The sequence below is a fragment of the Myxocyprinus asiaticus genome, chromosome 31 (genome assembly GCF_019703515.2).
Source record: "Myxocyprinus asiaticus isolate MX2 ecotype Aquarium Trade chromosome 31, UBuf_Myxa_2, whole genome shotgun sequence".
Taxonomy (NCBI): domain Eukaryota; kingdom Metazoa; phylum Chordata; class Actinopteri; order Cypriniformes; family Catostomidae; genus Myxocyprinus; species Myxocyprinus asiaticus.
In genome coordinates, this window is record NC_059374.1 from 29,630,486 (window position 1) to 29,647,177 (window position 16,692).

Below are 16,692 nucleotides of genomic sequence, written 5' to 3' on the forward strand. Positions count from 1 at the left end.
TGCAAGCAGTTCCTTTGACCTCATGCCTTGGTTTTTGCTCTGATATGTATTTTCAGCTTTGAGACCTTATATAGACAGGTGTGTGTCTTGCTAAATCATGTCCAATCAATTTAATTTGGCACAGGTGGACTCCAATCAAAGTGTAGAAACATCTCAAAGACGATCCAGAGAAATGGGATGCACTTGAGCTAAATTTCAAATGTTATAGCAAAGGGTCTGAATCCTTAGGTTAATGTGATATTTCAGTTTTTTCTTTTTAATAAATTAGTTTTTTGCTTTGTCATTATGGGGTATGGAGTGTAGATTGATGTGAAAATAAATAAATAAAATTATTTAAAGCATTTTAGCATAAGGCTGTAACATAACAAAATGTGAATAAAAATGAAGGGGTCTGAATACTTTCTGAATGCACTGTAAATATTTTGGTGACAATATCTTGTGCTTACAGAATATGTGAGAATACCCCCCTGAGCATTTTTTAACATCAACTCAGTGTTCTGCTCTATTAATCAGCTGAGACACTTCATAAGCAACCTGCTTCTTCTTTACAGCATGGTGGGAGTCACACGGATTAATCTGTGATAGTACATATTGAGTTGTTCACACAAATGTAAGTTGCCTTAATGTTTGGTTGTTTATCCACTGAGTAAACCTAATGACCACATGTAGAAACTCTAAAAGCATTTTCTTTCATAAAAGCCTGGTGTTATTACCCTTGTCTGTGGGTAAGAAAAAAGTCAGAAATGAGATTAAATGAAGTGTTAATTGAAACTTTTAAGTCTTCTTCTTTCTGCTGAGAAAAGAACCCAGGAAATCTCATGTCACCACTGGAGTTTCAGAAGAGATCTCAACAATGTCACATACTGTGCTCAGATTTGCCAAAAGTCTGCAATAAAGTATCAGAGATTTTAATATAATCTCAAACATTTCTCATCAAATTCTCCAAAACCAAATAATCTGAACTAGGCTATCCTTTTTAATTTTATTTAAGGAATTGTAAGAAAAACATCTGAAATAAAGTTGATACTTCAATGAAACATGAATGTTAACTCTATTAAAGGGATAGTTCACCCAAAATGAAAAGTCTGTCATTATTTACTCACCCTCGTGTTGTTTCAAACCTGTATGACTTTATTTCTTCTATTGAACACAAAAGGAGTGTCTCAGTCACCATTCACTTTCCTTGCATCATTTTTCCATATAATGAAAGTGTATGGTGACTGAGGTTGTGATTCTCCCTAACATCACCTGTTGTTGAAGAAAAAAAGTCCTAAAGGTTTAGAACAACATGAGGGTGAGTAAATAAGACATTTTTTAATTTTTATTTTGGGGTGAAATATCCTGCTACATTCACTTTTCATTGACATATTTTTTTGTTTTGTTTTGTTTTTTGCTTCCCTTTACATAATATTTTGTGCAAGAAAGAATTAACTACAGCTTTCTAAAGAAAAGAGCTGTGCACTATACAACAAAAGAACTGAAATCATTTATTTTAGTTTGGCGTAACAGCAAATCCATTACATTGCACTTTTTAATTGTTGACATTCAGGACTTACAGTTTGGTAGGCTGAAATAGGGCAGCTGTAAAACTACTAAACAAAAAATGTAAACAACTGCAAAGCCCACCGTTTGGAAAAGTTTCCATTTTGGGTTTCTCTGTGTCACTGATCAGAAAGTATGATGTCAAACGAGACAGCTGAGAGAAACGTGTTTCTCTGGACATGGTGCTGTTAAGCCACTCAAGGCTTTATTTATAGAGTGTATTAGGATGCAGTCTTTAATATTGACATATCATAAGGCTTGTCATAGACACCATTCAAAAACAGTCTCATGTGATAATATTTGGAAAATAAATAACCAAACTTGCTACGAGCAACAATGCTTTAGTAAGTCAAAACAGGGATAGCAAAGTATATTTCCTGCAAAAACTTAAAGAACAGACACGTACATATAAAACATTCAAAAGCAGAAGGGAACATCAACATTTTGCTGTCATTGATTAATCCTCATTTCCAATTAAAAGACATCAGATTTTATCATAGACAGTGTTTCTGGGTAAAATTTGAGGTACACATCTGTTGTTAAAGTACTCTTCAGAAGTGCACCTTCATATGCAGTGGGCCTAAAACCTATTTACAATTAAGCCACGCTTAAAAATGTATATATATCATTGTATTATATAACAAAATATTGAACCAAGTGCCATTATAATATTGTTTGATATAATGTTAAACTTTCTGGTTGTCAAACCAGACATAGTTGTGATGCATCTGTGTGAACTTAACTACCTTCATACCTTCACTAATGGTGCCTTCATGTGCTATCGGAATTATCGTAAATATGAGTTTCTCACTCAGAAGTTACACACGAAAGACCTCTCAAGCCATAATTACGATTGGTAAACTCGGAGATAATTTTGATACCCGAGTTTCTAAGATGGGAGGAATCGTAAACTTTCAACATGGTGGAGGAGACTACGGTTTCTGTAGTGAATGACAGGTTTTAATAATTTTTCTAAATAAAGCTAATTGTTAATGCTTGCCGTTTCGGTTTTATATATTTATGTATATCAGTAATCATTTGATGCATGCTGTACATTTTTACACTGTGAAAATAGCTTGTAGTTGACTAAAATTCCATTATCGTCAGCAAGTTAATGAAGTAATATGTATTATAGTGTTAAAATAAAAGTTCCTTATGAAATATGTATGAATAAACCTTTCGTCATCCATGTTTCCTGTTCTTTCTGACAACAAAGCACTTGAACTCGATGTACTTCTAACTACCAGTTCAGAAGTGCGAAGTAGGATAATTCCAATACCACATAAAGGCAGCAAAAAAATTACCTTGGGAACAGTTGGTTAAAAGTTGTAAAAATGAAGTTAGAGAAGTTAGTTCTGAGGAAAGGACTTGCATTATTTCTTTGCAGATGCCACTTGGTTTAATATTTTGGTTCTAATTCAATGAAATTCATACAGTTTAAAGTGTGGCTTAAGTGTTGAAATATTTCTTGGGACCCCTTAAAGGGATAATTATCCATAAATAAAAAATATGTCATCATTTACTCACCCTTATGCTTATCAAAATTACTTTCTTTCTTATGTTGGAATACAAAAGGCAATGTATGTTAGTCCCAGTCACAATTTACTTTCATAGCATCTTTTTGCCATACAATGAAAGTGCATGGTAACTCAAGGCCCAGATATACTTCATACGAAATTGAAGAACGAACGGGTATGAAGTCATTTAGAACAAAATCGAGCCAAAAAGAAAGTGTTTTTGGATTCGTGAAAGCTCGCCTGTGCAAACTATTAGGAAAACTTCTAACTGGCTGCTAAACACCTTCTTAATGCCATTGGTTCAGTCATCGGTAGGTGTGACCTGAAGCTCCACCTACTACTTTGTTTCCATTTTTCAGTTAGTATTCAACATGAACATCAGTACGATTGTTCACGTCAAGACATTTTTCAAGAATATGTCATGCATTTTTTTTTATTAATCTACAAAAGGAATAAAATCTACTCAAATACTCTCGTGCCCATTCACTCATGTGCCATCTGCAGTGAAAGCCATTCACACATCTGCCCAAAGTAATATATGCCTTCATAACCATTCTTTTGTCTGTATTCTCTTTTATAAACCTATCTTTGCAGAAGTATCAGTGTCATCATAAATTACAATAACAGAGTGTAATCGGCCCATATTATGTCCGTGTGTAGCATGTTAGCACATTAGTGTCAGAATTTAATCAAGAAAAAATGTAACATTTTCTACTGCATACATATCACTTTAAATCATCATTGAGTGGTCAAAACAGCTTCTTTTACTGACCTCATGTGAATTCTGCTTATAGAATGAAGCATAAAGTCATTGATAACACATTTTAATGTCACATTAGTTAAGGATTTACTGAGCGTTCTTATATTTATATGCTTCTCTAAACGCCTCCCACAGCAGTGTGGCGGTTGTCTGAATGTTTGGAAGCAGTGTACCGTTGCTCGGCTGTTTAGAACTTCTTTTTACCCCTGAACAAAGAACAAATAAGATCTTCTCCGGAAGTATATCGGGGCCATTAGGCTGTCATTCTGCCGCACATCTTCTTTTGTGTTCCATGGAAGAAAGTCAGTTTGAAACAACATGAGGGTGAGCAAATGACAGAATTTTTCATTTTTAATTGAACTGTCTCTTTAAGTTCACATGTAATTTCACTTCTTAACACTGAGAATGGTCATTTGAAGGCACTCCTCTTTGAGCACTTCAATGTCAGATTTATAGGCATTACTCTTGACCTCACCATAGAAGTCTGGCTTCTTCATTGCCAGGGGCGTCTCCACGGTGATGGATGCCCCCATCAGTGCATCTTTCTGACCCCGATGGAAGAGACCCAAAAGGGTGGCCAGGGCCCGGCCCACATCATTACGGGCCCCTTCATTGACAAAGCAGTATAGTATAGGGTCTGCCACGCAATTGAGGCTGGTGAGCGCTAGAGTTACATGATATGCACCAAACAAGTCCTCCTCGGCACCGCAGTCACAGGGGTTGCTGAGGAAGATCACACTACGCCACAACAGTAGGACGTGGTAGGGAGCAAAGCAGAGGAGCACAATGAGGATCAAACTGAGGGCCAGCCTCTTAATTTTGGCCTTCTCTTGTGGCTCGGTCGAGACGTTACCTCGCACAGCTCTCAGAATACCTCTATATGCCGCCAGCATCACACCCCAGGGTGCCAAGAAGCCCAGAAAAGTGCGGTAAAGGTTCATACCAGCCACCCAGTCCTGCATGGGGTACTTCTCAAAGCAGAAGGTGTGGTTGAAGCGATCCTTGAAGAGTTCATCGTGGAATAGAGGTGCAGAGTTTGCCACTACTTCCATGACCCAGACGACCGTGCTGACCAACAAAGCTGTTTTGACCCTACGAACTTTGGCAAATTTAAGGGGATGAGCTACTGCCAAATAACGATCCACTGATATGCAGCAAAGGAAGGCAATGCTGACGTAAATATTGGTGTAGAAGATGAAACCAAATAGCTTGCATGACCCCTGGCCGTGGATCCAGTTGTCATGGTGAAGAAAATAGTCTATCCAAAGTGGCAACGTGGCTATATACAGAAGGTCAGCCACAGAGAGGTTCATCAAGTAGACACCCAGCTCATTCTTCTGTTTGACCTGCATGTAAGCAGCCCACAGGGCCATGCAGTTGGTGGGGAAGCCAAGAACAATGACAATAATATACAGCGCTGGCTGGAAGAACTGGTCAATGTTCGAGTCAACATTGCATGAGGTTGAGATGTTACACATGATCTCATTGGTTCCTCAGAGACTTATATAATCATTAAGATTGGCTGAGCTTCCTAAGGTCCAAACTCAAGCCATACTTATGAATAAGAATAAAGGGTCAAGAGGTTTATTTTTAGCTTACATGTGTTATGTTGCGATCGTAACACTGTAGCCCACCCTGTTTTAGCATGGTGGGTCTGACGTGTCATAAATCTCTTTTACATTTCATGGCTAGTCTTGTAACCTCTCTTAGAGCTGTACTTGCAAGTCAAGGATATAAAGTCAGTGCTACAAGGGCAAATGCAAGCTAGATGGAGAACATGCCATTAATCGTTGTGAAATGATCAGCAAAGGTTTTTCAGATGGAGGTCGGGGCTTTTTTTTTTTTTTTAGAAGTTTGAAACAGTCACTTCCACCATTCCCTCAGACAATGTTCTTTGGTCTGTCCAGGAACATCCATCTGTAAAAAGAGGACAAAGAGCAATTATATGAGGTTTGCACAGCACCTAGTGAGTTCTGAAGTGGCCTTTGGTAGTATTTCTCATTATTTACGATTTTAAGTTTCAATGCAATATTTGTTATCTTGGTAATTGCAGAGAAATCCTCAAGTTTCTGGGGCAATACTTGGTTGAAGAACTGGATTTGTTATGTGATACAGTGTGGATTAGAGTGTATGTTTTCATATCCCCGCCTGTAACCTTGGTCATTCCCTCATTAGCATCTCTGTTTGTTTGTAGTTCAACAGAATTATTATTTCTTTCAAAGCTCCATCTTGTTCTCCTAGGTTTGTATCTACTGGAACAAATTATCTAACTGAATTGGGCTGAAATATAACAAGTATGTGAATGCAGAAGTTTCTTACCACGCAAGCTCAATTTCGTGCATTATTGCATTCCAAAATGTTTCAGACCGCAATTCATAACATCGCAATCACGCATTCTCAACGTTGCAGCAAGGGGCACTATAGTGGATATTAGTGTGTGAACTACCTGCATTGTGTTTTCTCTTTCAAGCCAAATACTATTAAGGTGGAGCAACAGTTTGAAGAGAATATTGCTGAGCTTAAAGTCAATATATTTATATAAACTTACCTCAGCAATGACACATCCAGTATAATGACAGACTTCTGAAGGTAACTCTATCGCCCCATTGAATATTGAGGTTTGCACAGTAACGCAACGCATGTTAAGCATGTTCAACCTGACAAAGCCTTGGTTATAAGCTTGCATCTGCATAGATGTACTTGCAAGTTTTACCTTAAGGAGCTTTTTCTACCTGATTTAACCCTTAACGTGTGTTTTGTTGGTGTAACATAATGTATTCATGTTGGTTTTGAATAACATTTTTAACTTTTGACAATTTTTTTAATGTGGAAAAAAGAGAGGTTTCTGCAGATCTTGGTATGTGAAAAGCATTTTTTTCTGCTTGGACAGATCAAACCAACCATAGGTACCTGTTAAGAGTAGGGGTATGCAATAAAAAATAAACAGAATACATCTTGCTGAAACAGGTGACCTACATGCTCCTCACAGATGCAAGCCTCTTTTACAAAATGTTTCAGCTTCATAATCCTGAAAACAGAAACTATATATGGAATTAATTACAGTGTTTGTCTCAGTTGGTTTATTTTGCAATAACGACTGGCTGACTGTACATTATCCTCACACAGTGATGTGTGGCATAGCTACAGTGCCTGGAGGGAAACCAAGCTTGCTGTTCTCTTAGGATTGTTTATAAAGTCTCAGAGAAATGGATAGAGGCTTAAAAAGAAGAGATAAAATGAGAGAGATGCAAACAAACTGAATAGAAATAAGCAGGGGATGCAAGATACTGTATGTGACAACATAATCACTGACAACATGATGGAATTCCTCCTGACACTAGAATTCACTGGACAATACTATTTCACACACATTTAATAAAAAGCTAAGAATTTTTGTGTTACACAAAATGTAGCAGTTTCTTTTGTTGTTATGTGGGGCTTTACTGTAAGTGTAACAAATTGTATCATTTCAAAGCATGTCAGTATCATTTTAAACTTAAGAGGAAATACAGTACCTGAACAATGTAGAGAAATTACTCAACATGATTCAGGCTCTGAGGATAACAAGGAAAAACTCCACACCCTAAACCAGACCAGTTTTCTCTGAACCAAATCATTCTGCATTCTGCTTAATTTAAAATTACTTTGTTATATTAACAAAAACACTTTGTGTAGAAAAAAAACACACAACTTGGGTAAACACAACAAAATTAGACATGTCAATGTAATTCAAATAAATATACACTACTGGTCAAAAGTTTTGAAACACTCATTCTTTATTATAATTTTTTTTCACATTTTAGAATAATAGTAAAGTCATCAAAACTATGGAGTAACATAAATGGAACTATGGGAATTATGTTGTGACTAAACAAAATCCAAAATAAATCAAAACTGTTATATTTTAGCATCTTCAAAGTAGTCACCCTTTGCCTAGAATTTGCAGATATGTACTCTTGACATTTTCTCAACCAACTTCTTGAGGTATCACCCTGGGATGCTTTTTAAACAGTATTGAAGGAGTTCCCATCTATGTTGGGCACTTATTGGCTGCTTTTCTTTATTATTTGGTCCAAGTCATCAATTTCAAAACCTTTTTTTTTTATTATTAAATTTTAGTTTTATAATGAAATAAATTAATATGGTGGCACAATTATATTTTTGTCTACAGAACTCATTTCAAACATTTAAGCATACGCCTTCAGATCAAAAGATTTTTAAGATCAAGAGAAACATTTCAGTCAAGTGTTTCAAAACTTTTGACCGGTAGTGTGTATATATATATATATATTTTATGTAATAACTAGTAAAATTGAATGTTATCATCCTAAATACTGTTTAAAAGCACTACATGGTGTAGTTTAGTAACTATGCTATGGTTAGCACAGTAATTGCTTAACGAAGTGAGCTATCAATTTCATGTGTGACATCGACCCATCCTCATCGTTATTTCAAGCTTCATTCTTCACCATAAAGATAACCTCCAAAACTCTGGATGTCTGATCACATAATCAATTAAAGTTGAAGCTCAAATTTCGCTTATGGAGCGAGTGTTACACCTCCTTTTTAAACCCCCAAAACTAAACATAACAGAAACTATTCAAAATGTTAACATAACAAAACATTAAACACAAAAAAATATCCCCCTTTATATTCATCTTGCACAAAACACATAAAATAACACTTAATTTTAACACTGACTCTCCCTATTAAGTCCTCATCATGCTGAGAAACGGAAATTCCCTGCCCAGTTTCATCAGTGCTACACTGAAAACCCTAATAAGTTGACTACTCATTGGATTGAGTAAACTCATTCCCTCAATTGAATTAAATAATGGCCTCTCCAAAACTTGTCTAATTAAGTTAAATTAAATTGGTGCTCATATAGAATGATATTAACTATACAAGTTGAGGTAACTAGATGCAAGTAGACTTAACTCAGATTTGCTATTTAAATATTGTTGTTTCTGCTGTTGTTAATAATTGTAATCAAATTGGTTAAATTTTAGATCAAATAATAGCACATCTCAAATAAAGAACATAACTGATTCTAGGTCAGTCAGTAGTGATGGGTCGTTCGCGAACGAGTCGGCTCAGCCGGCTCTTGTAGATGAACGTTGGGAGCCGGCTCGCATATCAGAAGAGCTGAATCTATTTATACAAATATAAAAAAATTAAGATATGAATAATCAAAAGACTTAAATGAATAGAATTAACGAATTCAAAGAACGAAAAAAGAAATAAAATAATATCGGCCTAAATGCTCAAGCGCACACATTCATTCTGACTGTCTGCTCAGACTAACAGCCTCAACTGTTGTTCCTGTCAATCAGACACGCAGTGTCAACCAATGAACCAAAGATGCGTGAGGGAGGGCGGAGCCAACTTATTATGTTGTTCAGGTTGTATTCATTTGAATTGTGACATTTATATGCACTTTGTTTATATACATTAAAAAAGTTATACTTTAAATGCACATGTGTAATAGCATCCTTCTTTTTTACATTTATTTCAGTTTGTGGGATGCTGCAGTTTTGCAAATTGTTATTTATTTTTCTTTGATATGGTGCAATATTCTATTATGCTGTTCAGATTGTATTAGTTTTGAATGGTTAGATTTATATGCACTTTGTTTATGTACATTAAAAAAGTTATACTTTAAATGCAAATGCAAACTAATGCATTTTTAAATACATTGTGGTTAAGGTTGAGTATGATTTCATTTAATCATTTAATTAGAATTGTTTTATCACCAATCATAGTCAAACTATCGCAAACTGTTTGACTTGAAAAAATACAAATTTTTTTATTTTTATTTTAAAGAGCCATTTGGGAGCCAAAAGAGCCGGCTCTTTTTGGTGAGCTGAGCTGAACTAGCCAGCTCACTGAAAAGAGCCGGAATACCCATCACTATCAGTCATTAAATAAACTTAATTCTCCAAAGAATGCATATATACCTGCACTTTAACTGCACATGCACATGCAGTTAACAGGGTCAATCTTGACCACATGGGACACTGATCACCCTAATGGTGACATCACACGAAACAACCATTTGCAACAAAACAACATAAATAATACAGTAAAAGAGCTAAAACCTCTATAAATTCTTAATAACAGCCTCTATTAATTCTTAATAACTATTTAAATGCCCACATAACTTCCCTTTGACCAAGGAAACATAATTAAATAATTCAAGCACAAAGCATTGTGGGTATTCCCCATATCCTCAGTTTTGTACTCAAAAGTTTGAGCTATTAACACTTAAAATCTTAAGTCTATGGATTTTTAAGATATTTGAGTTATGTGCCCAAAACCTGATATTTCAAGTAATACTAAATTAAGACAACTTGATATTTCCAATAATGACAACTTTAGGGTTTACAGTGTTAACACCACAAAATGTATTTATGTCGTCCCAACTAATGGATTAAGTAAACTTCCTTTTTATGCATTTAAATGGATAGAATGCAATGAAATCAAGTTGTGACAAAATGTTCTAGAATTGTGTTGCTTTAGTTTAATTAAGTAAATTGAACATGCAGCAATATATATATATATATATATATATATATATATATATATATATATATATATATATATATTTCTGAGTGTGTATGTGTTCACAATATTTCTTCTTTATCAATTTCAACCTTATACTTTAGAATTCACATTGCCATTTCAATGATATGGTCAAATTGTGTTCATCAGTCATGTAGAAATATTATGATTGTGTCATATTTGTCATTGTTGCAAAGTCCTAAATCAAACTCTTGTTTGACATAAAATACACAGTTTTCACCTCAACTAAGATGGAATCAAATACCTTTACTGTTAACCTGATTTTATAGAAGAAATCTGCACTGTATTTTGAACACACTCTCTTACTGTGGTACACCATAAATACTAACAGTTCAAATTAAACAAATTTGTTTAATTTATTGCTATATTACTAGGTCAACATACAATCTGTAGTTCACATTACTTAGGCCAAATAAGTAAGCTATGTTTACTTTGTTTTTATGATTTTTAAGGCAGTTGGTTGGTATGCTCATGCTTTGTTTAAGTATGGTCAACTAATTAAATTTAACAGTCTAGTGAGATTGAATTTAAATGGATATTTAAATTGACTCATCCTTTCAGCTTCAGTCACCATTCTATTTCATTGAATGGAAAAAAGATGCAATGAAAGTGAATGGTGACTGAGACCATCATAACATCTCCTATGTGTTCCATGAAAGAAAGAATGTCATAGGGATTTGGAACAACATGAGGGAGAGTAAATGATGAGTAAATTGATGAGTAAACTATTCCTTTAAGGCTTGCATTGTGGAAAAAAGTCACTCACCATGCCATCAGATCAGTCAAAAACAGAAACAAGTAGGTCAGGTACCGTGTGCCCAAGTGAAACAGCACTTCCCTATTTTTGAGATATTTTGTGTATGAGTCTGATGCTTTCAAGCAGTAGGAAATATGAGATAAAAGCAGTGGTCTGCTGTCCTGCCTGGGGCCAATAACGGTGACGGATAAACCAACAGGGGCCTGAAAACCACATCCCTAATCTGATCTGTCATTCTACTGCAATATCAATATCTCATAGTGGCAGATAACAATGTATCCTTTAATGCAGATAAATGGAAAGCACCACAGGCTAAAGAGACTTGAAGATGATGGAATGTAAACCTCTGGAAAGTTGTCAAGCCGCCCTCATTTTCATTTGGGTAAGAACATAAAAAAAAAGGGAGGGGGAACAGAGCTGGCTGTGACAAAGCAAAAACGTTATCGCATAAAAAACTGAGTTTGTGTGCATTTTCAACTCTGATAATATCACAGTTTGCATTACACAAAAGCGGCAGACCCTTTAACACTGTTTAAACAAACATATCTGGTCTTGATCCATGATCACTGCGGTGACATCAAACATAGAATAAAGACCTGTTACTCCCCTTTTCCCTCTGTAGGCAGGTGAACATAAAGAACAAAGTGCTCTGACATTGGATCCAATCTCCAATAACCCTGGAAATGTGCCATGAATAATCAGAGACACCTGTGCCTGAGTGGTCAATGATATCACCACGCTCATCTCAATATTGACAATCTGGTGCACAAAGAAAGGAGTTTCTATAGTTCTTAATGAGACTTGAAACAAGGGCGAATTAAGGATTTCAGCTTTTAAATAAATTATTTCTTTCTTTTTTTTAAATAAAGCAGTTAAAACTGCATCTGTTTGTCTGTAGATGTATACAACATATTCACACAGGAAACCAGTCTTAGTTCCAAATATTTTTCAACCCAAATTCGGACATTCCAGAAAAGCGCCACCATTGGTGATTGTTCATGGCCCGAAAATCACCTGAGCTGTGCCTTTGATGTCACATCCCTTTTGATCTCCAGCTAGCGAGATTAGAGACTACATTTGCATGTAATTAAGTGAAAGAAGCTGTTTTGGTCTCAGTACTTTTAGGGTTATGTTTAGGGTTTGGGTAGTGGTTAGGACTATATTAATGGAATTACTACTCAGATGTTTCCAAAAATCTGAAGTGCTGTGATGTTCGGACATTCGGAAAGCATAGACTTTATAATTAGATATAATTAGATTGAAATTATATTTAAGTGACCCAAGAGAAAAATGATCAGCACAAGTAAAAAATTTTAATTTATTTTCTCAGCCCTATAGGACAGCCCTACTGGGGTTTGTTTTGCAATGATGACCGGGTGACTGTACAGCATCCCTTACATATCTTGCAGCCACTGTTTTCAGCAAACGTGAAGAGATATCACATAATCACAGATTTGAAAGGGACTGACAACTTATTTGTTTGCCCATATAATCTTTAATCTAGTAAGGTTAAAATTATTTGGCTTGCTGTCCACAGTGGAAGGGCTCGAGGAAGCAGCTTCAACTCGAGCTCTAAATTCCACCCCCCCCCCCGGGATTAATAATAGGAGATGATTACGTAGGGCGAGATGCTGAGGGTAAAGGTGGAGGGATGTTGGAAACAGCTGAGACCAAAGAGAGGTAAGCAGCTGCTTATATACTCTGGCTGTTAATTGAAAGATTAGATGGGCTCGCTCCTCCCGATATTTTTATTTTATTTGGGGGGGGGTGCTGAAATGAAAAAAGACCAGGAGTCTATTAATGCCTACAGTATGTCTTTAAATAGCGCCACGTTAGGAAGTCATCTGATAAACATCTCACATGAGAATTGATCAATGGAACCCACCAAGTCAGGAAAAACCTGCATACAGTACAAGTAAAAGGTTTAAGGTAACATTATGGAACAACATGAGGATGAGAAATTGTACAGGGCACGTGAGACAACATAAGATTTTCAATGATTTCTGATTACCTATCATCTCTCCAAGTCAAAGGGATGGACAAGCATGGAAATTTGGCTCTTTGATTAAAATCTGGCTTATCTGTTGCACTATGGTTTGACACACCAACCGAGTGAATAAGCTTCCCTTGTAGCCATGCTGACAATGACCAGGGCTGCGTTTCCCAATAATGATTGATCTTTGCTGTTAAGAGTGTTTTCTACGAGCGATTTTACGAACGTTCGTTATTTTTTACGTGTGTTTCCCAAAACTGCACTTAACATGAATATGCGAGGACGCATTTTAAGTGCTACTTAAGAGAGATGCTGTCCATAAATGTGAAGTGCTGAAATGTGACCGTATTGTGCTGCTCGTCACTGCAACTTCATTATATTTGTTGCGTAACTTTAAAAACGTTTGTAATTGACCTCACTGGAAATAATTTTCTTAAACGTACAACTTAATTCACTACATAATTGCATTTTGTTATGCAACCGTTTTGTGCAGAACAATATATTTCTTTTACACAATCACTGCTTCGCTCATCAGATGTGCATTTTAATATTTTGTTTTAAAAAATTGCTCTGTGGGTTGAGATTAAAGCTTCCAGGAGCAGTGAAGACAGCAGAGACCCTGTGTGTGGTCCTGCTAATGACAACAAGCATTAATTGACTATAACGAGGTTCACCGTTATTGCGGAGTGCAAAATAAGGAGACACGTGGAAGCTGCGCTTTAAGGACATTCACCAATCAAAGGGAGATCTGCTCTTTACTCCCAAAAGTGATAATGGTTACAGCAATGCTACGCAACATGTGCGGTACTACACAACACATGGTGCGGGCAGCGCCCTTAGGTGTCAGAGAGAAAGAGGAGAAGAGGATGAGGAGCCAATATACTGCACGGACGATTTTCATGCACGGCAGCAAGTTATTGACTTTTTTCCTTCTCTCTCTGATAGTAATTTTTACAGTTCTCTGCAACAATCATCCCACTATTTTGTTGTTACCAACTAGTCCACAAACAACTTTTATTTGTTTACATATTAATTTATCTTAAATTAATAGCCTTTTTGGTTGTGGGTCCTATTTTAAGGAATAGTTTTCCTATCAGTATCAGATTGTCACCTTCAATATCTGTCTTTAAATCTTCTCTTAAAACTCATCTCTTTACACTGGCTTTTAATAGTATGTAATGTCCTGGTCTTGAATCGTGTGTTTTTATAATTTTGTATTGTACAGCACTTTGGTCAGCCTTGATGCTGTTTTTAAATGTGCTATATAAATAAAAGAACTTGAACTTGAACTTTATCTGTTCATCCAATATTGACTAACCATTTTATGCATTCATTATTATTATTATTATTATTATTATTAGCATTTTCGGTTAAAAAATAAATAAAATAAAACATGTATACTGATATTAAATGAGCATAAAATGTAGCTATAGGTGTTTAAATTGTATCAGGTGTAATTTTGCATTTGTCCTGCAGGTGTCTGCAAAAGTCTATGTGCTTACGATGTTCTTAACGCTGTATGATTACTCCAGAGCACTTGTTAATCTAAGAGCATTTTCAAGTACTTCTTAAGTTACGATGCTTTTGGGAAATGTGCCGCAAAACTAAGATGAATCGTAAAATGGATTCTACGATCTACTTAGGCTTACGACATTTTTGGGAAATGAGGCCCAGGCCGATTCACACAGCTATAGCGTGCACACAATCTATGTGACATTACAGGTACTCTGTTTTCTAAGATCTGCTTCCAAGAACTTCTTTCACAGAAGTTCTCAGCTCTCCTTGTGTCACCCATTATTTAAATGTGTTTACAGCTGTGAGGGTGGGTCTCCGTTGTGAGAAAAACCAGCAGGAATGCCATGTGTACTCTTGTGTTGTAGTTTTCTAGCATGAGTACATGTTGCTCTTGTGTCATTCTGGCAGCAAGCACTCAATCCCACCCCCTCATTTGCCCTGTTATCTTGATATTAGTTCCACCCGCCTCCCTTGTTACCCTCCTTGTTTGCTCCCTTATTTAATCTCCCTTTGTGCTCTGTCTGGTGCCAGTTTGTTGTCTAAATGTCATATTGTCTTGATGTCTTGACTGTGTGGTTGTTTCCCGGTCAGGCTCCTGTCGGTTGTGTTTTCCTGTTCTGTGGATGTCAGTCGGTTCTCTTGCTCCAGCCCAGCCCGTCAATGTTCTTGCTGCCCTGGACTCTGTTTTCTACCCTACGGGGTAGTTTTTGTTTGTTTTGATAATAAAAGCCCTTTATTCACCACCCTGCATTTGGGTCCTCTCTCTTCGCCTCTGGCGATCCTTGACAGATAGAAATTTAAGTCAGTCACTGATAATCTTGCCTTCTACAGTTGCTCTTAAATCTGCACTATTCTGCATATTTAAACTTGACCTCTAAATTCTTCAAAACATCTGCTTTTGTGTTCCAAGGGTTGGAACAACATGAGGGTGAGTAAAGAATGTGATGACAGAAATTTTATTTTTGGGTGAACTATGACTTTTATAGGAATTGTACTCAAGAAGTCTGGGAACACTTTGAGTGAATCAGAAAGACAATTCAGTGATTATTACAGGAAAAGTTTTTTCTGTGGTGATGTGCAGGTCTTTCATACTCACTTAGTCACTTTTGACTGAATTTCTGAACTTTTGCCTGATTTCAATATGTACAATTGACAAACTCAAAGGGCTCCCTGGCAAAGACTAAGCAATAATGTCAAAGATACTCTACTGAACATACACAACTTTTTAATGACAAATGTTTCTGATATTTTAGGACATACTGCGCAACTGTACAGCATGTTGTATAAGTAACATTAAGTGTTGGGCAGTCAGCAACAAAACGCTATTTCATACAAATAATAGACTGCAGGCAATATATCATGCTTTTCCTTTGCACATACTGTATTCATATGTGATAATCGACACATGCGAAATGTTATCACATTCAGAGGAAAGCTGTTTAATTAGGTTCAATGTTAAGGGCATCTTAATGCAGTGATTATTCCTAATGGCTCAAATTGTCAAATCTTTACTGCCACTGTGGATGTGATTTTAGATTTTTTGTGTGAAACACTTTCTTGTGTGTGGAGTCAGTGTCAGACATAATTTATGCAGGGAAAATTAATGGGAGACGGAAGGCTTTGGACACTTGACCCCAGAGTGACTTGGTCTCCCAAGGCAATGGCCCTGTCTTAAAATGACAAATTTTGTTATTGTTTGGGTTTAAAGAATGCATTAATAGTTTCTGCAAAGTAAAAACATGTAATAGAATGTCCTTGCAACAATACAAATTGGATACACCTTCTAACACAAACACAACAACTAGTGGCTGACCTATATGGGCTTTTTAGATTTTTAGAAGAACATTTCAGCTCTGTAGGTCCATACAATGCAAATGAATGGTGACCAGACCTTTCAAGCTCCAAAAATCACGTTAAGGCTGCATAATATGAAAGAATGTTAAATTGAAAGTGAAGATGGTGAGATTTATAGTAAAAAAGGACTGAAATATTGATCTGTTTGTCACCTACACCTATTATATCGCTT

General features: G+C 36.2%; 1 protein-coding gene across 1 annotated transcript in view; it reads right to left on the reverse strand.

Moving 5' to 3' along the window:
* Positions 1 to 1,378: 1,378 nt before the first annotated feature.
* Positions 1,379 to 16,692, reverse strand: part of LOC127422395 (G-protein coupled receptor 4-like) — a 36,018-nt gene continuing 20,704 nt past the window's right edge. The window contains exon 2 of the mRNA XM_051665887.1: positions 1,379 to 5,736. Within this exon, the coding sequence (XP_051521847.1) occupies positions 4,206 to 5,297 (1,092 nt within the window). The 5' untranslated portion in view covers positions 5,298 to 5,736 and the 3' untranslated portion in view covers positions 1,379 to 4,205. The remainder of the gene's footprint in view (positions 5,737 to 16,692) is intronic.